Consider the following 25,998-nt stretch of genomic DNA (forward strand, 5'->3'; position numbering starts at 1 on the left):
TTAAGCAAATGCTTGAGCAGAATAAGTCCACATAAAAGCCAAGTTATTTTTCATTTTTATTTTAATCACAACTGTAACATTTATCCCGAGGATTTAAATTCGGAATTCCTTTTGATCGGTCCAAAGATTAAATTCTGTCTCAAATATCTTTTTTTGAAACAAGCGGAATTGGGATTGAGCCGTGGTCAGGCATCGGAAATTGCTGGTCTTATTAAAGTTCCGGAGTGTCAATAGAAACAGGGGTCAGGCGAAACGGGGAATCAGTGCACTCTACTTTATTTCCTATAAGTGTTTTTAAGTTGGCATGAGATTGGCACCTTAGCTCGGAATGTATGTCCGAATGTTAAGACACATTTGTTAGACAGAAGCGTGGTAAGACTTGCGTCTCCACATCAGAGATCGTCAATCGTAGGTTGGAGTTTATTTTATTTATTTAAGTGATTAAATAGAGTAGATGTAGATCTCCGTGTGCTCGGCGTTAGCGAAAGCGGCGTTATACCGCTCTGAGAGCCTACCGCGAACAACGTTCGACGTGTTGCCTCCCTGTCTCACTTACGTACGAATTTACAAGTTGGAGGCTAAGACTCATTTTGGGTCATCGCGCCAGCCAAGTAAGTAATGAAATTATTTTTAGCAGTAATCATCTTCCTCGCGTTGTCCCACCTTATTGCCACAGATCATGGGAATTTTACAACAGCATCTGCCAACAGACATTCAAATCTAGAGGGGAAACTAGGCCGTATTGGGATTAGTCCGGTTTCTCATGGTGTTTTCCTACACCGGAAAGCGATTGGCAAATATGATTTTCCGTACATAACTAGAGTTACACCAAGATACGTACGGACCCGGGTACGTCCTTAAACTACGTCCAAAAGAGAGGTATGGGCATTGTGAATTTCATCTCGCTTTGTGTGGTAGGGCACAGCCAGTGGATGTCATTCCAGATCTAGAGCAGAGCCCAACTGGGGAAGTACAATTACAATTACAGAAAACAGCAGCCAAATAACACTAGACCCTACTCATAGTATTGTGTTCCTGTCGGTGATTAAGGTCGCCAGAGCTCAACGAGGGGGGGCGGGGTTACGGTCGGCAACGCGCATGTAACTCCTCTGGAGTTGCAGGCGTACATAGGCTACGGAGACTGCTTACCATCAGGCGGGCCGTATGCTTGTTTGCCACCGACGTAATATATTAAAAAAAAAGATAAGTTCTGCAACGGTTTTGATAGCACATGCAGTGCAAGTGTTATTTTAAACGGGAAACTTCTAACTTTTATGACATTATGACATACGTATAAATACCTAACACTTGCACGAACCGAACTTTGTACCCGGAACCTCAGGCATGCTCTATGCGACTTTCAATATGGAGGTAATTGATTACGTTAATAGTATTACAGTACAGTCAGGTGCAAAAATATGTATCGAAAGAATCGTCTCATAAATATGGTACTACGCTCTTATTACACTGGAATAAGATGCTATGGGACATATTTTTGAGTAAGATGTGTACACCCATATTTTTACACTTGAATGTACAATACCAAAGTGTATACGGAATGAACACACTAATGAGTATTTAAACTTGGATTAGATTTAGATTAGATTTATTTATTTCTTGAAGAAAAAGACACAGTAGTTTACACAAAGGCTTTCACTAAAAGATCGTCAACTTAACATTAAAGCAGAAATAAAAAATATAAAAATATAAATTTAATAAATAAAATAATATCACGACAAAAAAGAAATGTCAATGTAGGGGGCGCGCATGAACTATAGGAGGCAGCACAGGAGCCGTCAGATTTTTGGCGCGAGGCGTATATGTGATGTTTATTGTTCCGATGTAGCCCAAAAGATGGCAGAACCTACTATGCACAAGAAAATACGTGACGTGTAAATGCACATGTTTATGGTTCCGATTCAGGCCACAAGATGGCAGACCCTCCAACGCGCACGGTCCCTATACATAGCTAGGGTCAACCTAGGTATTGTCGAAATGTCAAAAACATTATACCGGAAACACTACGTACAAAATAATCTTATAGAACTTATACTCAAACTGTCAATGCAAGACCGAGAGTAGGATGATAGAGAATGGTCCGAAAATAGTTTGACAATTTTGTCAAAACATTTAGATTTTTTACTGTACACATTTTTGATAATTTTAACAATCGTTTGCGTTCGTGTAACGACGCCAAAAACTTTATTTTGAAGGTAGTTCTAATTTTAATTATATATTTTTTAAATACGTATAACCCAACTAGCAAAAATATGTCATATAAAGGTTTATAAGGAAAAAAAAGTTATCCTAATACAAGTCACATAAACGTTTATAAGAGTGGAATTGGGCCCACTTTATAAGTAAGTAAACCTTATGATTACCATGTTGTAGCTTTATTATTTGCTATTTTTTCTTATACTAGACGTATAACGGCTAGCAATAAGTATGATTCCCATATAACTGCCAATTTTAATTCCTTATATGTTCAAAGTCCTTATAGTTGAATTTTATAAACCTTGCTTAAGTAGAATTAACTTATAATTGCTATATGAACTCCATTCGTAAGACACATGTTTTTGTAACCGCTATGTAAGAATCGCTTTAAATGTAATTTAACTTAAAAACGTCGCAGCAATCCTACAACAAGAATAATTGCGCAAGTGTTTCTAATAAATGACATATTTTTTGATTCATCAACCATTTTGAAAAGGGTAAGTCTATTTCCATAATTCTAACTTTGATTCTGTCTCTTTAATATTTGAAACTAAGTGGCAACTCGTTTTAGTGAGGAAATGGGGTATGGTTTTCAATTCATTTTCAACGCTCCCATTAATTGACAATGTTTTTGTGGTGAAAAAAAGTTTGAATCATTTTTCATTCCTTTGTTATTGCCTCAATAAGTCTTCAAGAAATTAACAAAACCTCTATAAGGTGTTTACAAGGGAAAACGTTTAAAGTGGTTATGTTGCGAGCTAAGCGTTCTCCATCTTGATACATTTTAGGGTTCAGTAATGACTAAATAAAACTCTTTTATCCTAGATCTGCCGAACGAACTACTATGGTTATTTTCATTGATGTGGACCGACTTCTAAGAAGAGAAGATTTATTTTTCGTTCATACTGCAAATTGGCTGTCATATTCCGAATTTTCACTAAAATGTTCCGAACTTTGAAAGCCGTCAACCGAACTCTCTAAGTTAATATTTTGTACGGAACCAATTGCACTTTCGGATGTATTGTCCTTGACAAAAGAAGTGTTGTTGACATAAGTAGAAGTCCTAGTTTTACTAATATCATTATTCATTTGGTCGTACATCCTTTTCAGTTTCCTCTTGTAACTACCACTTTTTTTGAACTTTTTCCATTCTTCCAAATTCATCTTTTATAATTTTATCTAAGCAAACTTAATTCGTGTAATGGCTGTCTTTGTCATATAACCAAAAGTTTTATGACAATAATAAGGACTACACGCTTATAATTAGCCATTATAAGGTAATTAATATTTTTAGTCTTATAGTGGCCATATAATTTGGTTTTATTGACGATTACCGAACCCAATTATAAAGGTTGTAACCTTATAAGTAAAGGTTTTATTGTAGTCATATAATTTAGGTTTGTAAACGTTTACCTGACCTTATTATAAAGTCTGTAGCCATATTAGCTTAATCCTCTTGTAAAAAGCTTTTATACGGTATGTTGACATAAACGATGCCTTTAAATGACGTTTATAAGAGTTTTCGCCATATAAGCCTTTGGTTATAAGGTTATTTTGCTAGTTGGGAAGTGAGAAAAAAATCTAAATACTAATATCACCTGTAATAAGACTTCAATAAATATTACTAAAGACATTCCAATTCTAGCAATCAAGATTTAAATCTTTTTCAAGGTTAGTCTATTTCATTTAATCCTCAATTTAATTTAATCAAACAAAGATTTCTAAGGTAATAATCTTAAATCTCGCTTTTGTTGCTTCTCTTAAAGTTCTTCCAGAATCAATGCCGAGTTATTAAATTTTAAAAGCAATAATTTAGCTCGCTTCGGGGAATTTCGCCGTGATTTCCCGAAGGAATATTGCTTGGTCCAGCCGAAGTGTGGATTTTGCAGTGGAGTCCACAAAGATGGATGCAAAGACTAGCTCCATGTTAATGTAATTGTCTCGTGTGTTGTATGCAGCGTACACACACTGCTAAATAAACAACTGGATTTCGAGCAAACATTAAAACTACAATACAAACGTACTTCTGACTAGTTTTTTTTAGCAAGCAATAGGATAAATTTATACAGATAGACCTAATCCCACAGTGAGCGCAATAAGATTTGTGTTGTAGGTATTACGGCCCGATTCGAAGAATGATTAAGATCTTGGAAAGATCGATAACTAAACGACATGTCAAAATTTCTTTTCCGCTGTGATCCCAATAAGATCAATCTACCATATTTCTGTCGTCAAAGTGAAATTGGTTGCCCGAATCGAGCTGCTTCTGTCAACTATACAACATACAAACGTTATCTAAATGGGAACTAATCGTTATCGTATCTCATTCTTCGAATCGGGCCGTTATGGCCTCCGCTAGCTGACGTGGATTATCCGGAACGGACGCACCGTCTAATAAGAAATTGTATGAACAGCGCAAACTGGCGCGGGTGCGTGCGACGGATTTCGCCTGGGAACAGGCCCTTAGACAACAATATACACAATATCGGCTTGACTTCTTGGCATTGCGTAGGACGTGGCCTCGCTCTGCATTTTCTATCGTATGTATAACGTGGAGTGCTCCGAGGAATTGTTCGGATTAATCCCTGCCGCTTCTTTTCGGCATCGCCATAGGCGAAAGCATTTCCATCTTCATTAAGATTGTTGGCAGTCCTCAAGTGTGCGTTTCTTCAGACACTTCCTACCTCGCACAGCTAAATTGTAGAATGAAATGTCGCCGGCGGTATTTCCGGACCGATACGACCTTCAAGAATAGAGCGTATTCCAATCTTAAAGGCCGGTAACACACTTACACGGCTGCCATCAGGTGATCCATGTGCTCATTTGCCTCATATACATTAAAAAAATGTTATATATTAATACTTTTTTAATTACATCGAAATCATCATTGCTTAGGAACAAATATTTGTGATAAGCACACAAATAAATGCCGTTACCAGAATTCGAACCCTGGACCTCCTACTTCGTCACAGGGTTACTTCCGAGTAGGCTAGGAAGCCGTACAAACGTACATGTGTTTAATAGTTACTTCATACGAATACAAAATGACTATAATTAAATACAAGCAAAATTGTAGGAAACTAAATTAAATCACCTCTTTTCCAACCGAAAGTTGCCGGCAACTGGCAACCCGCACTCACGCTCTCAATTATTATTTTGGCAAGCTTTGCCCACGGTAGATGGAATTGCTGTTGCTAAAACTCAATTTAAATTTGTCTACGCAGTCTTAATTCAGCCGTCTTTGTAACGTATGTTCTTGATGAAATCAGGAATTTCATTTAATTTTGTTATGGCCCGGCCTTTTCCTTACGTTGGCTTTGCATTCACGTGATGTTAAATACTTGGTTTAAGTATTCGGAGTTTGCTTAAGATTATATTAAAACACGACCAAATCCGATAGACTTAGTTATACTTTGCCTGAAAAGCCCACGCAGTACCAGGAGGCGTATTCTGATTGTAATAACAGGTTATGAATTTGATCTGGATTTGTTACAAATATGACCGTTATGAATATGGCGATAATGTCTTGAAACATGAGAAAATTATAAAAATTAAAAGGAATATACATATGTAATTTCCTGTCTTCTTTTCATTAAAAGCTATTCTGTGAACTGATTCAGACTTTGTGAAAGTAGGATATGTCACCCGAACCTAGTAAAATAAAAATCAATTGGAGTGAGACTAAGATAACTCTAAATAAATTAAAAGAAAAAAAAAAAGATAAAATCAAAAAGATAAGATAAGATAAGATAAGATTAAAAGATAAATCTGCAACGATTTTGATAGCGCAGGCTGTGCAAGTATTATTTATACGTCATAAGTTCATAGAAGTTTGACGTTTAAAATAACACTTGCACAGTTGAGCTATCAAAACAGCTGCAGACTTATCTTTTTCTAACTCTAACGCAACTATGTTACATACAATATAGGCTAACTATATTTCACGCTTCGTTGGAAAACTCAACTCAAATAAAAACAGGAAAGCACTCAACCACACGAAATAATTGGAATAAACGAACCTTCAATTCAGTTGAGTAAAAAATATTGACTCATAAGATTTGAAATCCGAAACACATTGAAACGCCAATCGGAACTTAAATAATTTATGGAAAAGATCTCGTGACTTTCGATGTACATTTTCACTTTTCAATTAACATTTGTCAAAACACGATTGTCGTACTGACTATGGCCATAGGAATAGGTATCAATTTAATTGATATACAATTTAAAGTCACTGGTACCCTGCCTATTGATGTAACAATTAAATAGCGACACACACAAAGCGTCCATGCGCGACACCCTGCCCGCCAGCAATCGAAAATTGTCGCTCATCAAACGAAAACCTCCGTAAATTTTCAACAAAAAACCAAGGGCAATATTAAAATTCTCTGTCCCTCGTCTGACAATCGTCAAGGATTTTTCAATTGACCGCCTTCGTGACAATTTCCTGGCCGCCCGCTCTTTAACGTCATTTATGTATGAGGGAAATAGAAAGTTTCAATGTTAGGGTCGGCTTTATGTGTTTTATAACATTGCCTTTCTGGTATGCAGGCGACGTTAAGCCGAGAGTAACTGTATCTTTTGGTGGAATGAGATTTTTTATGCGCGGTAAAGTTGGGGAGAGTTTGTTATTTATGAACTGACTGACAAGAAATGGAGGGTAATGTTTTTCAAAGTGAAGCCTTCAGTCTTATCCATTTAATGGAAATTAATTTGTTTTAAGTAAGTAACTTATCATTATATTATTAGGTATTATGTTTACAGTCGACCCGATTTGAACTTTAAGATTTGTCAAAAATTTGCTAATGATTGCTGAAGTGAAGTTTTTGAAGAAACGTCATTTTTGACACTGACATATCCGATCCATATCGTATCTTTGGCTGTGTTATACAAGCGATTTTACTTAGTTACATCAGTACCCCTAGTGTAAATATTTTCGACAGCGAAACGTGACGTACGCGTTTGCGTTAAGTGTCATTTTGTATGAGATTTTTGACTTTCCAAAACGTCCCGCTTGGCGCGCTGTTCAAAAACCCATACAAAATGAGACTTAACGCAAACGCGTACGTCACGTTTCGCTATCGACTAAAATTACACTAGGGGTACAGAATACATTTTCCTGGTTATGATAAGGTATTGTTATTCTACTAAAAGTTTCATGAATTTAAAATAAACAAAATTATAAAATATTTATTAACTTATTTCATTCACTATAAATCATCTACAATAGACGCAAAGGCCCATGATGATTCCATTTAAACTGTATTGCATATAAAAAGTACAACAGGCGGACTTATGTCACTAGGCATTCTCTACCAGTCAACCAATAGGTCAAAACAAAAATGCGTCGAGGTGAGTGCAGTGAAAAATTTATATTTTGAGCGCAGTAAAATTCCTACATACATACCATAATATGGTAAATTATACCTTATGACTAATGACTTATGTCTAATAACTTATGATTACCTATTTATGTGCAATAAAGTGACATACATACATTACAATCTTCGGAAGAAATAAGTGGTAAAATTTGAAGTACTGCTTGGGTTGTATACATGTAAAGGCTTGACATTACTTCATTAATACACAGAATGAGTAACAGAAAATCGTAACAATTACGTACTGTTTAGTAGGTATTAAAAGAAGCATTGTTCACAGTAACAATCTAAAGTATGGTTAACTCCCAATGTAAATGTAAAGAAAAATAATCAACAAAGCGAAGAACAGACAGAAATACGGGGGATTGTTTGAGAAATATTTAAAAGTTCCTCGGCAAGAATCTATGGAAGAATGCGGCCAGGAAACAAAGGCTTTCCGACGCGGACGAGGATTATACAATTTTTGAACAAACCGAACTCGGGGCGGCGGTGTGGCCTGACTTTTATTTTTCCATGTGGGAATATCAGACATAACACCCATGAAACACCTTTTAACAGGGTTTACCTGGAAACAGAGTATTAAAACACGAATAAAATAGACAAGTGCAATTTAATCTTTCAATGTTTTGACGACCGGTTTGGCCTAGTGGGTAGTGACCCTGCCTACGAAGCTGATGGTCCTGGGTTCAAATCCTGGTAAGGCCATGTATTCGCGTGATGTGCATGGATATTTGTACCTGAGTCATGGGTGTTTTCTATGTATTTTAGTATTTATAAATATTTATATATTATATATATCGTTGTCTAAGTACCCGCAACACAAGCCTTATTGAGTTTACTGTGGGACTTAGTCAATTTGTGTAATAATGTGCTATAATATTTATTTATTTATTTAATGTAGCGTTTCTTTTCTCTTAATAACTTACGTAGTTGAGAACTAATCCCTACTAATATTTTTTGACGACCTGTCTGGCCTAGTGGGTGACCCTGCCTATGAAGCCGATGGTCCGTGCTTCAAATCCTGGTAAAAGCATTTATTTGTGTGATGAGCACGAATATTTGTTCCTGAGTCATGGGTATTTCTATGTGTTGAAGTATTAATAAATCGTTGTCTAAGTACCCACAACATAAGCCTTATTACTCGTATGCTTACCGTGGGACTCAGTCAATTTGTGTAATAAATGTCCTATAATATTTAACAAAAAAAAAGCGAAAGTATCTCCGTCTATATTTTACCTCGTCATGCTTAAATCGCTGAAACCGATGTGTATGGAATTTGGCATAAACAGTCTGATAACCGGTGAAGGACAAAGGATAGATTTTACCACGATCATTCTACGCTAAGTAAACAAAGTCGCGGGCAAAAGCAAGTCTCGGAATAAGTCGTGGTGTTTCCTAGAAACTAAGTAATTAAGCCATAATATAATGTCTTTGAAATTCTAGGTCCATGGGAAGTTTTTTGCAGATCGCAAAGCGTCTGGTTGACATAGCTGGTGACCGAAGACCTGGTGGCTTCCTCGCACAACGTATCAGTATTGCAATACAACGAGGAATGCCGTCAGCATCCTTGGTACAATGCCTCAAGGGCCTGCTTTATGTGTATTTAAGCTAAGTATTGTAAATAAAAAAATATACTATATTTAAAATGAATAAATTTTATCTTATCTTATAACTTTCTGATTTTTTCGCATTCCCACTTGAATTAAACAATGAAATGGTGCAAACGAATTGCACTGCTAGTCATTTCAAATAAATTTAGATCAACATTTTTACGTTCGAATGGTCCAGTGCTGTATTATTTTTTTAGCTAACAGGAAATATTGATTTCAATCAACGCACTCGGCTGTGCAAACTAAACAAACGACCTGTGAAATCCACCAAAATCAATAAAGCCATTAAAACTGCATCGAGTTATTGTGCAGTCGAAATAAAATAACCCGAGCTGAGCGATTATGACCTCCCTCTCTACTTTAGCGGAATTGACTGAAACGTAACATCATCTTCCTATTGGTCTATTAATTGATTTCATTGTGACGCTTGTAGAGCCTTAACACCTCCACATCGCATTAGAACGTATAAGTATTTTTTCTGACATTAAGGACCTTTTGCATCTCCAAATTTAATGTATTATGAGCCATCTGCTTTTTTTTTTATACTACGTCGGTGGCAAACAAGCATACGGCTCGCCTGATGGTAAGCAGTATCCGTAGCCTATGTACGCCTGCAACTCCAGAGGAGTTACATGCGCGTTGCCGACCCTAACCCCCTCCCACCCCTCGTTGAGCTCTGGCAACCTAAGTTTATTATCTCTGTCTGTCTAAATTTATTATCTCTGTTATATTGTAGTAATTATTTATTCCAGACTTTTATAATGTAATTATTAGATTACCCAAGTATTTTGTATATAAATTTTGTTTTGTATGTTACGGTATGTAGATAAATGTTCCCAAAAACTGATTGATGGTACCAGCTGGGGTTATAATCAGGAAGGGTCAAGTTTCGGCGGTTCCGAGGCCGGCTCCGTGACACTGCGAGGTTGCGTAATGCACCGCAACCATAATGTTATTTGTAGTGCTTAGTTTTAAGACATATTTTTATAATATGTATGTTAGTTTTAAGGTTTTATCTACGGGCCACTAGTTGCCTGAAATGAAGATTTTATTTTATTCATTCATTAATAAAAGTTTATCAAATCTAGAAAATCGTTGATAATGTTATGTCCCTATCCGTCGTTTTGATATCACTGTTTGTTATAAAGAGATATGTAAACATCTGCTTCTTCAGCAGAATTTGCGTGGTTTTATGAATAAGAAAGTTAATAATTTGCGGAAAGCGCCGAAATTTTGAAACGTAATAAATATAAGAGCTTCGGTAGAGAGTACCATTTTGTACCTTTTGGCGGTGAAACTCTAGGTCCATGGGGTCCCAGCGCGCACAAGTTTTTTGGAGAAATCGCGAAACGTCTGGTTGACGTAACTGGTGACCGACGAGCTGGCGGCTTCCTCGCACAACGTATCAGTATTGCGATACAACGAGGAAATGCCCAGCATCCTTGGTACAATGCCTCAAGGGCCTATTTTAGATATAAGCTAGTTATAGTAATCATCTGTATATATCCATTATGTATATTGTTATTGTCAATAAAAATAGTTGAAATTTTCCTTAAGTGTAAATGGTTATAATAACTCAATATAAAACCCGTACAATAACTCTCCTAGGTTATAAATCATCCTCGTTCGGACCCCGTACATGTTTTCGAAACTACCCTACACTTTATTAATATTAATAGAAACGCCGAAAGGTAAGATATTGTTTACGGATTGGAATAATATCATTTTGACACGTTTCGAGATGAGAGGGAGCAAATTCATTTAATATTTAGTACGGAATTGAATTATTGTAACAGGACTGTAAAATTGAACAAATTTGTGTCCCTTTAAGTTTAGGTGCAATTCTACAAACTTTACTAAGCAAATAAAGTAAAGCTGTCCATTTTGGAAATATAAAAACTCCTTATCACCGATTGAAAACCTTATTAGATCTTCCCTAGAATCCATTCTATATAGCTTAGCGAGCATTCTTGGAACTGTACTGTAAGCTGAAGACGATGGTTCGATTCCGGCCTCGGCCACCGGACGGCTTTGTCACTTTTCTTTACTGTAAATAATAAGATCCATTTCTTCAGTTAATAATTTTTATATAAAGTAGTATGACTACTTATAGAAACATAAGTAAAATAAAAATATTAATCAATCAATAATTAAGCGCTGGTGGCCTAGCGGTAAGAGCGCGCGACTTGCAATCCGGAGGTCGCGGGTTCAAACCCCGGCTCGTACCAATGAGTTTTTCGGAATTTATGTACGAAATATCATTTGATATTTACCAGTCGCTTTTCGGTGAAGGAAAACATCGTGAGGAAACCGGACTAATCCCAACAAGGCCTAGTTTATCCTCTGGGTTGGAAGGTCAGATGGCAGTCGCTTTCGTAAAAACTAGTGCCTACGCCACATCTTGGGATTAGTTGTCAAGCGGACCCCAGGCTCCCATGAGCCGTGGCAAAATGCCGGGACAACGCGAGGAAGAAGAGGAGAAGTAAATAATAATAATAAATTCTTTTATTTCAGATACATGCGATCCATAATTACACAATCATTAATATTATAGCAATTTTGATAAAATTAGCTAGACAAAATATAAATTAATAAAAACAAAAATACATTAAAATTGCAATTGCAGTAAAAAAAAATATTATTTGATTTGTTCCCTAGATGTAAAAAAGTGTAACTCTATTTAGCTTACACGTCCATAAAAACACCTTACAAATTTCTCATCCCGAGTTCCTTCACGGCTCGCATACTAATCTGAGTTAATCTTGACTTAAGTTGGTTCCTAATTTACTAAATTTAAAGCCTCATTTATCTTCAAGGAGCTTCCGCCGTAATTATACATTATCTACATGGCGACTTATCCTTCAAGAATATTAATCTACTCAGTTCTTGTTATTCATAAGCACGCTTCGTTTACAACCCCTTAACAACATATTGATTAGTCCCGAAAACTTTATCTCTTTCACTCTCGCCGAATTCATACAGCGATCCCTTTCTGAGATCAAGTTTTTTACCGTCCACATACCTACTCGTAAAAGTTCTCGTAATAATAAAATTATGATCGACCAAGCGGAGTTTACGATTTATTTATTGGGCCGACGATAGTCGAATGTTCTCGACTTTTGCTTGTAACAAAATAAACAACGTCTTCAGTTGTTTGTTTAGTTCCATTAAGGAGGATACTTTGTGTGATTATATTCTTCGTGATGAATGCTGGAATTTCTTTCCGAAAATCGGAATCGAAGATGTTTTTCTTGTATTGACCGCGCTTTTCAATTATTGTGGACATCTCCTTTATACTCGTCCTTGAACTGTTTTGAAAACATACGAGGCATACCATATTTTATTATCATTGTTCCTTTTAATAAAAGAAATTGGTATGGCGGTTTTCAACACGTGTAAAATTAAACTTTCAAATTTCGTAGAAAATTGCTTTTAAAGAAATGTAAAGTTGAAGATCCAATTTAACAATTATAATTGGCACCTTGCAAATCACAACCAATTGTTCTAACCCGCTATTCGCAAAACTTAGCTATATTTAGTTTATTGCTGGCAAAATCGATTTACCAACTCCAGATTTCGACTTCACTGTGAAGGCATCCACACAGAATGCGTCCTTTGAGACACCTTGACAGACATTGTAGTCCTTTTGATGGTATCGGAGCTCTAAAAGTGAACAAAACGGCCGACACCTATTAGTCAGGGAGTTGACGTCTGCAGAAAGGACCGTCCGGTTCTCGCTGGCCCTTCCTCCCATTTGTCAAAGGTTTAAACGGGTTTATGAGATCCTGTTTTCTTGACGTCTTTTGTGAGCGTTTGAGTGAGTGTGGTATACATTTGGGGTTTGATACTTGAGGTTGGTCCCTAGGAAGATGGATGTCTTGGTTTGTCAGTCAATGGAAACGGTGGGTTGACTGTAATTTAAACTTGCGAGGATTACCTAAATTAGGATTAACCGAGTATTTAGTGGTCATTCAAGGTCCGATAATGGGGACCAAAATATATAACAAAACTCCTAATGATATTAAATTTATAGAAAGTGATTCGATATCCCTAAAAAACTTACTTCTAGACTAAGCATGTTATTCTGTTGATGATTTTATGACAGAGATTATGTAATAAAGTATTTTAATAACAATGCATTGCACTATTATTACTCAGGGAACCATAAACTTTGACCTATTTATTTTTAGCTAGAAATGTATATTGGCCCGATTCAAACTTTAAGATATGTTAAAAATTTCCTAAAGATACGATACGGATTGAATATGTCAGTGCCAAGTAACGTTTTTGTTTGAAGCAACGTCACTTTTGACACTGATATATCTCTTAAAGTTCGAATCAGGCCGTATAACTATCATATTTCAAATGTAGGTACCTGTGTGACCTGTAAAATATTTTTGACCAATAAAGAAACTTAACTGAACTGTACCCCTAGTGTAAATTTATTCGATAGCGAAACATGACGTACGCGTTTGCGTAAAGTCTCATTTTGTATGGGATTTTGAGTTTCCCAAAACGTCCCGCTTGGCGCGCTGTTTCTAAATCCCATACTAAATGAGACTTAACGCAAACGCGTACGTCAAAAATTTACACTAGGGGTTCTGATTTGACAGAATAGACTTGATCTGGGATTAAACGTCGAAATTTTGTTTAACCTCTTGTCTGTCTATGATAAGGTTCTTGACTGAATTTTTAGTCATTTTGTTGCATTTTTTTTTGAGAGATTTTTTTTATGCTCTAAATATGCAGCATAACCGAGGTCTAACTCTTCAAGTGGCATATGTCGTTTTTGAGTTATTGGATTTTAGATTTTATTGCAATTAATCAAATTTGAAATTTAAATGACATAATCGATCGGGAGTCAATCGCCTACCAAGTTTTGACCACCACATGACATACATAATTATAAAAGGTTAACATATATGACTCAGTTTTTTCTAGGTTAGTGTTTTCATTAATGAAATTCTAAGGCTATAAAATACAGTAAAAGATAGTAATGTTTTTTACTCACCTGTTCTACCCAAACGTTCGTTGTCATGATTTGATTCTTAAGGTTCTGAAAAGAAAAAAAGCACAATTAGTATAAAATCAATTATAAATCAGGTTGTATAATGTAGGATGGCCCAAAATATTCGTTGACTATTTTATTTTAAATATTCTTCTTACTTACACGTATTTTAGAATGAGTTATTAAAAAACAAAACATATTGTAGTCTTATTTAAATTATAGAAACGGGACTTAACCACGTATTGAGTTTTAAAGGAGAATGGGCAATTTGTCCCATGGATGTATACTGTTGAGACATATCTCGTTTGAAAGGGTTGACTCTTAGCATTATTTTATTGTATGACACCAACTTTGGATAACGTGCAGGGACTGAGCAATTTAAAAAAAAGAGTGGCGAATATAAACTGTTGTTTTACAAAGTACTTGTTACGTAGCCGGTTGTTAGGTGTTTTGTATGAAAGAATATGAGAAATTCTAGATTTCTGTTTACCACTACTTACGTTTAAGTACGTACAGGGCTGGAATTAGTTGATATAACATATGCTTGAATGAAAAATATTGCTATTAAACACTGAAACTTGCTTGTATACTCAAGCCATATATATCATTTAAAAGACGTTTTTATAAGGTATTTTAATATATATATACTTGCACTCAAATGCTTGCAGGGGCAGTAATAAAACGAGTTTTTTCGTTAATTAATTGTGGTAAATGCCGCTTTGTTTGTTCTACCTGGCACTAGATGGAGCCTTGGTAGCAGTTTGGGTAATTTTTACTATTGATATATACAATTGAGTCATATCCTATTTGGAAGGTCTTCAATTAAGCATTAATTACTTATATGACACCAAAGACCGAAAGTGTCCAGGGAAGATGATATTAATAATTTTGATCATGCGCTGCGGCGTAAACTGGAACTAAAAAATGTCATTCATCTAGAGTTACTTTTGTAACCATTTACATCACTTTGCATGCCTGAAATATAATGAAAAAGTAATTTATATATTTTTTTAAATTATTACTGCTCAATAAATGGCACTAAACTACTTAATTATGATTTTTCAAATCCTCTCTAGTACTGACATCTTGCGTGCAATAGGAGAACCGAATGAGCGGCAAATGCTGGATCCGTATAGTCGCTTATAAACGCTAAAAATGTCACCGAAGAATAAGTTTGTTTAATTCGGAACTTTGACAATAAAAGGAGTGGTTACCTTGAACTAGTAAGTTTCGTCTATTTATCTCTCTTGCTCTTACATATTCGAGTGATAAAGGTAGAAAAAGCATTACATTTTTTAAAGTTCGCGTTATGTCCCGCTAGAAACGTTATATAAACTTATTATTAAACATGAAATAAGATTCCTAAGCAATAAGTAGGTAAGTAAATGTATTTATGGAGTAGTTGGAGTACCATAATTAGCAGCAAGAAAATAAATCTAAGTTTATATGTTACGATAAAATAAATCGTAAAAAGGTACTATGTACATACTTGTTTTGTCTCTCTGCAGGAAAATTGTGTAAAAGTGAAACATTTGAGATTGCGTCGCGGTTCAAAGCAACGTTTCCTTCGTTTGCCATATGAAGCAGGATTAAATTGTGTAGTTTTAAGTTCTCATGTAAGTGAATTGTCAAATTCTTAGTGAGAATAAAGAATCTTAAACCTAAAATTAACGCAGTGAATACAATAAAAGCATCAGCGACTCTTAACTGCTTGCCAAGCTAAGATAGTAGCTGTATTTCGTTCCATTATATATACATATGAAATAAAAACTTTTGAATACATTTAACACCTTTATTTCATATAAATTGAAAAATAACTGACGGCATACATTTTCTTCACGGTCGCACAAATATTAGCAGGATGAGTCGACAAGTTAATTTAAAGCAAGCATTGGTGAATAGGTGCATCCAGATCCAGATAAGAGAATGCATGGTTATTGCGCCAATCTCGGACCATTTGCGATTAGTTTGCTAGCTGAAGCGGGTTAACGAAAAACAGTAACTGGCGACGCTAGCTGGCGCGGACGCGTGCGACGAATTTTACCTACAAAGGCACCCGCGCACGTGCACCCGCTCCGTGCACTCGCGCCAGCTAGCAAACGCCCTTAACCTTTTGAACGCCAAGAATACCTTAAGGCGTCGTAACTAGCTATGCTCAAAGCGTCATAAATACATTATAGCTGATATAGCCGCTGTCAGAGTAACCTTCACACTTTCAAGTAAGGTTTAGGGCATAGGGCGTCCGCAACGTCGCGCGTGTGCATGGAGCGGGCGTGCGGCTTAGAGCTCGTTCCCACTATGTCGGATGTCGTGGCGATTTTTAATCGTGTGTCGTTGCCGCTGTTCTCACTATGTCGGATGTCGGATCCGGATTTCAATCGGGTGTCGGCGGTACTGTTCCCACTAGTCGTCTGTCGTGCACGATCGCAGCTGGCGTGTATTTTTCGAGTGGGTAGCGAGGCTTAGTACAAGATGAACGTCGACGAAATGTTTGTGGTTTTGTATTATTTGCGAAAGAAACGATTAGAGGCAGTTAAAAAAAGGAGATATTGGGTACACCCAATTCTCAAGGAAAGATTTACCTTATGAATATTTCAGAATTTGATAGCTGAATTAAGAAGCGATCGCAACGACGCGGCAGCGACGCGCGGGTGTGTGAGGGGGTGCCGCGCGGGCGGCGCGGGCGAAATCGTTCCGACATCCGACAAAATGTGAACAGCGCTATATTCACTCGTACGCGAGCGAGACACGACACGATTTTTTTCCGGGCTGGGAGGGCTGGCAAAACGCACGACATTTTATGTCGTATCCGACACAAAATCGTTGTCGGACGAGTGTGAACAGCTTCATATAAAATGTTCTGCCAGTGGAACGTACGATTAAAAATCGCCACGACATCCGACATAGTGGGAACGAGCTCTTACAGTATGAGCAACGCTAACTGGCGCGGACGCGTGCGACTGATTTTACTTACAAAGGCACCTGCGCGTGTTTGCCCGCTCTGTGCACTAGCGCCAGCTAGCAAACGCCCTTAACCTTTTGAACGTCAAGAACACCTAAAGGCGCCGTCACTAGACATGATTTAAGGGCCATGAACACATTAATGATTATAGCTGTTATAATCGCTGTCAAAGTCCCTAATGTAATACTCATGCACTTTCAAGCTCACTTGCGCCAGTGACCTTGGCATGTGAGTAACGTTTTTGTTATGGCGTTCAAAGGGTAAAATATCAATGTCGTAATGCGTCGCTAGCGCGTTATTTTCGAATCGCACCCGTGCTCCCGTGTTGGACTGCACACGCGGTGTACACTTCTTGTTATTGTAACCGTTTGTGCGCCTAGATAACACAAGTACACATACACAACTCGCAAAATGCTCGCGTGCTCTTGTTTATATGTAAAGTACGTCTTCTAGGGCCGTGGATTGGACCCACGCGACCGGCGGGGCGGTGAGCGGCATACATTGGTCGCAATGCAAGCTGTAAAGCTAGTGCAGTGCATGAGGGACGCGCGGCTTTCTCTCACCACATCTTTAGGTGTTCTTGCCGTTCAAAAGGCTAAAAGCACCCAATGAGGTGGCTTTACATTAGCTAGATGCCGGCCCACACGCCGATCCGGTGTGCAGGCTAAGGAAATCGCTATGTAGGCCAATTCGAAAGTGCAACTGACATTAAACCAATTTTAGAATAATATTGGAATGATACCAGTTAGCTGTCATTCGTGTGTTCATTTCGCACTTATACGCATGTATTTGTGCGAGCGAGACGCCCGCAACTAACTGATATGATTCCAATATTACTCTAATATCGGTGTGCACGCCCCTTATATTCATAAGCAAGGTAAGATTGAACCACTATAGAAGGCAGCGAAGAGGCCGGCAATGGAACTGGTAGCGTTTGATGGAGTCAGTTTTCTGTCAAATGCAAGTTCAAATTGGCCTGACTGTCTCACTCGCACACCGGAGTAGCGTTTCATATAAGCGTACTTTGTTATATCCAATCGACCCGCTCTATTCAGTAGGTTTCATTATCTCGATCCATCAGTTAAGTAACAATCTCTTCAATCTGGTGGATCGAGATGGTGGATCCTACTGGACAGATGGAACCTATGGATAGGAAAACGTTATGCTCAACAATTTGGTAGCAGAAGCGATGTGATTTTTTAAAATCGCGACTGTGTCGTTGACATAATATATCTGAGGACGGGCCTTACGGGCAATAAGAATGGGGCCAGTACAGCGGTGTTACGCACACGAGTTTGAGCCAATCGTGCAGTCTAACGCCACAAGTACCACGACGTGATTGGTTGATGAGTTCGCATTATGCACGCGATTGATCGCATCTAGTTGCGTTAGACAGCACGATTGGCTCGAATTTGTGAATGACACAACTGAACTAGCACTATCGTTATTGCCCCTAAGGTCGGTCCTTAGATATATGGTAAGCGTCAGGATGGCGGTGGACCTCAGCGAATTTCAAAGAAATATTTATAAACATATTGTACCTTCTGTGTACCTTTAATATAAACCAGTGTACCTTTCCCCAAAACGAGATATTTTACAAAACGGTCCACCCGCCAACCTGACGTCAGGATGGCGGGTGGACCTATGAAATCTTGCATTATACCGCACTAAAAGTATGCAGTTATATTGTGCATGAGCTTAGCCTAGCTAGCTTGTTTTGGGGAGAGGTACACCGGTTTCTATTTCTATTTACAGAGGTAAACTGAAGGTACAGTCACCATCATATATATCGGAGCGGCCAAGGTACCCACGAATATCTGAACATGCCTCTACTGTCAAGAGGTTAGAGTGCGTGTTTAGAGATCTTTGAGCACCTCGGCCACTCCGATATATCTGATGGCGACTGTACCATATAACTGCATACTTTTAGTGCGGTATAATGCAAGATTTCATAGATCCAACCGCAATCCTGACGTCAGAATGGCGGGTGGACTTTTTCTTAAATATCTCGTTTTGGGTTAGGTACACAGAAGGTACAGTATGTTTATAAATACTTACTTACTGCTATGGCGCAGCGACCCGAAGTGGATCTTGGCCTCCGACACCAAAGACCGCCATGCTTCTCTGTCCAAAACCGTTTCCATCTAGTCGACGGCGCCGAGTTCGCTAAGGTCTTTTTGCATTTCATCTCTCCAGCGGGACCTACCTAGGACGTCTAGACGGTCTTCGGCCATTTGGAACTTCAGAGTACGCCCTCCAGGCTGCACGATCCTCACCCATCTGGACTACGTGCCTGAGTCATCGGAGTCTGGCAGCGCGAAAAATCCTAGGACTCACACGTGGAGAGGATGGAACCTGGAGACTCCACAGGAATCAGGAGATTGAAGATCTGGTGTCCGAGCCGGACGTCATTGGATGTTTATAAATATTTCTTTGAAATTCGCTGAGGTCCACCCGCCATCTAGACGCCAGATGTCAATGCCGAGTGCGACCGCCCTTAAAGCGGTATATTATCTCTAGTCTCTCCAATATGTTCTCCTGGTGGGTCCACGGGGTTTATTTAGCGGGTCTACGTGTACCTAATTATTTTTACCATGGGCCGACCATGAACACGATTCTATTTTGAAAACGTTGCCCGCGTAGCTACTTCAGTCTTAGGCGGTATATACTCTACACCACGTTCACAAAAGATTGATATTTTAGGTAAAAACTCACATTTCGCTATATTTGTCCATAGTAAATACTAATTCAAAAACTACTGTAGGGCCTAAAATCTTCTGTGATAGTAATGTAGAAATAAATACTGTTGACAGGCGGTCAACGGTATTTAGTACAATAATTACACTGAAACAATTCGTATAGAATACAGAACCTATGAATAATATATATCTAGAGAATCTAACTTTAATGCAATAATATAATTGAACAAAAGAAATACATTAGTACGAGTAGTACGATCAACCTATATGTCTATTTTTAATAGTCTTAATGTTCGTGTATCGGTTCTGTATTCTATGGCCATTAATTATGCTTTATTTTTCAACTTTCTTTGACTACACACAAGTACACATTATATTTGCTTTTTTCTTGAACTTTATCTTGCCCATGTTCGATTCTTCTTATGTCGATGCATCCTCATTATTTCCGTATGGTTTCTGAAAATACAATAACAGTTTTTGTATTGTTTTCTAATACCTATGTTTGAAGTCGGTTTCCTATTTTTAAGAGAAGTTTTTTTTCATGTAAGTACCGTCAAGTGGGGTAAATTAGAGCAGATGGGATACCTATCGACAATTATGTCAATAAACAGTTTTACGTTCCATCAAGAATTGAGAGGTTGCCTCAATTCCTCATGGAACCCATGATGTAAGCTAGACCTTTACACAAATATTCCTTAAACCTCGTTAACCCTTTACCAGGCCCCGAAGAACCAGCGTGTCTTAATACGTACTTTATATGCTGTTGCAACCGTATTGAACGCCTTGTAAAAAATGTATTTATGAACGTCGGAGATCTTCCTTTAAACCAGAAATAAAAATGTGGGTTAAGGTTATCCCATCGCCTGTCTAAGTAATGAACTGTCATACTAGATTTTGTCTTATTATATTCTTGATCAGGCCAAGGGATATATTCCACCCACATCTTATATCGGTTATAATAGTCAAGGTTTAACTCCAAATCTCCTACGAAACATTATATCAATCACTGAAAAAAAATCACTTACTTACGTGAGTTTTTATGACATGACAAGACAATTTACCGGGCCATGGGAAATATAGCTCCCACACAGTTAAACTCTAATAAGGCCATGGGATAATGTCAACCCACATCCTAATTCTGGTCATACACAATAATGCATGAATATTTAGCAATGTTTCCGATTACATTAGCTTTCAACACTCAAAATCTACAAAATATCAAAAAATTATTCGACCTATGTACTTCTGTTTCATAGAAATTATGAAAAGTGTTCGAATTTATCCGTAGTTTACTGAAATTAGCGTTCAAGTGAATTTAAACGGCTGCCAAAGATATATTACGCAATTTAGAAGCGTGTTGTGAATGAAGATCATAAAATAATATTTTCAGGGATTGACAAAATATTTTATAGGTGGTTTGGAGTTAAAACCTGACTACGGTAACCGATATAAGATGTGGGTGAAATATATCCCTTGGCCTGGTAAAGGGTTAAGCAAGTAGCTTCTTTACAAACATAACAAAGAAGACAAATCGTCTAGGGTGAAATACGCATCGTTAAAGAGTTATTTTCTGGTCCTGATCAGAAGTTCCACTTCTTCAAATAGCACTTTTTTGAATGGCAATGCCTGGTCTGTTGATGAAACTAAAAAACGCCTATAAGATTTGGGGAGTTCCCTTAATTCCTCGTGGTTTTGTCAAAAATAGGACCATCTTGGAACTATATACCCACTTTCAAACGATAACTAATTTTCAACATTGGTTCAGAAAATTTTTGAAGTCGGTTAAAAAGTAGTATCTTTACAATACTTTCCTTTTACTAAGAAGGGATGACTACTACAATTTGCTTACTAAGTAAGTACTTACTTACTATTAGTATCAGATTGGAGTCGACTCGAGAGTCGATAAAATGGGCGTCGCTACCCTTTCCGGGTGGGGGGGATTTCACCGCATGAAAAAGAGACACATATAGTGAGTTCTTACTGTTCTACCAAACTACATATATAAAGTAGTCGTACTTTTTGAGTCAAATTAGTTTAATTCTAAAGGTGCGACGTAATGGCCTGAAGCCCGCTCTTAGCATACCTAGTTATACTATTTGATGGATATTGGTGTCAATTTATAATACGTTTAAGTATTCATTGTCTTTACCTAATTATCTTTACCTTTTGCCGACCGGTTTGGCCTAGTGGGTAGTGACCCTGCTTATGAAGTATGAAGCCGATGGTCCCGAGTTTGAATCGCGTAAGGGCATTTCTTTGTGTGATGAATACAGGTATTTGTTCCTAAGGCATGCGTGTTTTCTATGTATATACGTAAATATATATTTATCTAAATAAGTATGTTTAACGTCGCCTAGTACCCATAATACAAGCTTTGATTAGTTTGGGGCCAATCTGTGTAAGATTGTCCCTACCTATTTATTTATTTATTACCTAAGGTAACCTACATTAGGTAATTAAAGCATTTTATTTTTGTAAGGGTAACAGTTTTGTTGGGATATAAAATGGTTAATGATAAAAACTAATACTTTTACCAGCATTTTAACTTTATATTCATGTATTCGAAACCTATACATTTATGACAATAACTTTTGCAAGACGATAAGATTTTTTATTCACAATAACTTGTCCGTATTCGAACTGTCTGGCTACCCGGCTGGCCGTGGCTGTGTACCCGGATTTTATACTCTGAAACTGGAACTAGTGACAGATAAGAGTCGATTGATGTTTTTTTTAAAGACACTTATACTTAAATAGAATTACTTACCTATGTTTAATTAAAAGAAAGACTACTTATACATAATAATCCTTACAGTTTTAACCTATTTAACCTACCTACCTACCTACTTTTAATAGTAGCAGTTCGGTTCACTTAGTAGAAATACCTGTTCTAAGAATAATGAAAAAGAAAGAAGAGTAATAAAAATAAAGAATCTGGAAGTCGTTGAGGTGTTCCGTTCTTCATCAGCAATTCTACTTCAACAAATGTCACTTTATTGAGTAAAAATGCTTGTAATATTGATGAAAATCCTAAAATGACTATATGTATGCCTATCCTATACAATATGAGAAGCTCCTTCGGTTTCTCGTAGAACCTATCATCAGAACTGGACCTTGACACAAATGTTCCTTAAATACTTGTCGTTGAAGAGTTCCATTTTGCTCAATATAAGCAGTTTCACTTCATCAATTAATGTCAATTGTTCAAATAAAAAAAACTTGATATGTTGACGAAAATCCTCAATTCCTCCCAATTGTGAATTCAAATCGATTTAAAATCCTCAATTCCTCATTGAATCCATCATCATAACTGGACCTTGACACAAATGTTTCCTAAGAACCTAGCTTGCTACAAACTTAACAAAGAATAACAATCGCGCGCGTTGAAGAGTTCCGTTCTGGTCAATATCACTAACTTGTTTAAATAAAAATGCTTGATATGTTGACGAGAATCCAAACATTACTGTATGTATTGTATGCCTATAAGATTTGAGGAATTTCTTCGATTTCTCATGGAACCCATCCTCAGAACTAGACCTTATGACACAAATGTCTTCAAGAACTTTACTTGCTACAAAATAAACAAATAAAACATATCGCGCGCGAATTGGCGAGTTCCATTTTGGCCAGCATCAGCTGTTGCATTTCGTCAAATGTCACTTTTTAATAAAAATGCTTGATATGTAAATAAAAATCCAGAAATTATAAGATGTCAGGAATTCCCTCGATTATTTATGAAACCCATCATCAGAACTGAACATTGATATAAATACACCTTAAGAACGTTACTCGCTACAAGCTTAATAAAGAATACAAAACGCGTGCGTTAAAAAGTTCCGTTCTGGACAACATCAGCAGTTCCACTTAAAAACTTGATCAAATATAACTTTTTTTAAATAAAACACCTAGAGATATTGATGAAAAAAAAAATTATATGTATTTCTATAAGGTTTGAGGTGTCCATCATCAGACCTAGACACTAGACACTGGTGTCTACCACAGATATTTCTTAAGAACCTTACTTTCTACAAACTTAAAAGTTCCAAGGAATTGTTCGGATTAATCTCTGCCGCCTCTTTCCGTCACCGCTTTACGCTACATCATTTATATCTTCACCACTTAGATGGTTGGCAATCCTCAACTGTGCATTTCTCTAGAAACTTCCTGCCTCATACAGCTAAACTATGAAATGATCTGTCGCATGCGGTATTTCCGGCCCAATACGATCTTTCAAACTTTAAGGAAAGAGCGTGTTCCTATCTTAAATGCCGGCACCGCACTTACAATCCCTATGGTGTAACAGATGTCCATGGCTAGCGGTAATTGCTTACCATCAGTTGATTCGTCTGCTAGTTTGCCTCTTATATCACAACAAACAAAAAAAGAAAAAATCTCACGCGTTGAAGAGTTCCGTTTTAGTCAACATCACTAGTTCCACTTCATCAAATGCCACTAATGTGAATAAAAAAAGCTAAAGATATTGATGAAAATCCAAAATGACTATATGCCTATAAGAATTGAGGAGAATGAGGAGTTCCCTCGCTTTCTCATGAAACACATCATCAGAACTGTACTTCGACAAAAATGTTTCTTGAGAACCTTACTCGCTACAAACTTAACAACGAAGAAAAATTGCGCGCGTTGGAGTTCCGTTTTGGTCAACATCAGTAGTTCCACATCATCAAATGTCACTTTTGTGAATAAGACTTGATAATATGTTGATGAAAATCCAATAAGTACTATATATATACCTATAACATTTAAGAAATTCCCTCGATTCTTCATGGGACCCATCATCAGACCTTTACCTTGACACGAATGTTCCTAAAAACCTTAATACTTAAAACTTACTTGCTACAAACTTAACTAATAAAACAAATCGCGCGCGAGTTGGCGAGTTCCATTCTGGTCAACATCAGCTGTTACACTTAGTCAAATGACAATTTTTTAATAAAAATGCTTGATATGTAAATAAAATCCCAGAAATTATTACATGTATGCCTATAAGATTTTAGGAATTCCCTCGATTCTTCATGAAACCCATCATCAGAACTGTACTTTGACAAAAATGTTTCTTAAGAACCTTACTTGCTACAAACTTATCGAAGAAAAATTGCGCGCGTTGGAGTTCCGTTTTGGTCAACATCAGTAGTTCCACATCATCAAATGTCACTTTTGTGAATAAGACTTGATAATATGTTGATGAAAATCCAATAAGTACTATATATATACCTATAACATTTAAGAAATTCCCTCGATTCTTCATGGGACCCATCATCAGACCTTTACCTTGACACGAATGTTCCTAAAAACCTTAGTACTTGAAACTTACTTGCTACAAACTTAACTAATAAAACAAATCGCGCGCGATTTGACGAGTTCCATTCTGGTCAACATCAGCTGTTACACTTAGTCAAATGACAATTTTTTAATAAAAATGCTTGATATGTAAATAAAATCCCAGAAATTATTACATGTATGCCTATAAGATTTTAGGAATTCCCTCGATTCTTCATGAAACCCATCATCAGAACTGTACTTTGATAAAAATGTTTCTTAAGAACCTTACTTGCTACAAACTTAACGAAGACAAATTGCACGCGTTGGAGTTCCGTTCTGGTCAACATCAGTAGTTCCACATCATCATATGTCACTTTTGTGAATAAAAGTTGATAATATGTTGATGAAAATCCAATAAGTACTACATATATGCCTATAGCATTTAAGAAATTCCCTCGATTCTTCATGGGACCCATCATCAGACCTTTACCTTGACACAAATGTTCCTAGAAACCTTAATACTTAAAACTTACTTGCTACAAACTTAACTAATAAAACAAATCGCGCGCGAGTTGGTGAGATCCATTCTGGTCAACATCAGCTGTTACACTTAGTCAAATGACAATTTTTTAATAAAAATGCTTGATATGTAAATAAAATCCCAGAAATTATTACATGTATGCCTAAAAGATTTTAGGAATTCCCTCGATTCTTCATGAAACCCGTCATCAGAACTGGACATTGATGTATTAAGTACACCTTAAGAACCTTACTCACTACAAGCTTAATAAAGAATACAAAACGTGTGCGTTGAAAAGTTCCGTTCTGGAACATATCAGCAGTTCCA

The 25,998-nt window shown here is 37.1% G+C and overlaps 1 protein-coding gene across 1 annotated transcript in view; it reads right to left on the reverse strand.

Moving 5' to 3' along the window:
* The window catches only part of LOC133526927 (acetylcholine receptor subunit alpha-like 1), a 488,080-nt gene that overhangs the window by 22,470 nt on the left and 439,612 nt on the right, over positions 1–25,998 (reverse strand). Inside the window, exon 3 of the mRNA XM_061863787.1 lies at positions 14,214–14,258. Coding sequence (XP_061719771.1) covers positions 14,214–14,258 — 45 coding nt within the window. The remainder of the gene's footprint in view (positions 1–14,213; positions 14,259–25,998) is intronic.

This window comes from Cydia pomonella, chromosome 17 (genome assembly GCF_033807575.1).
Source record: "Cydia pomonella isolate Wapato2018A chromosome 17, ilCydPomo1, whole genome shotgun sequence".
Taxonomy (NCBI): domain Eukaryota; kingdom Metazoa; phylum Arthropoda; class Insecta; order Lepidoptera; family Tortricidae; genus Cydia; species Cydia pomonella.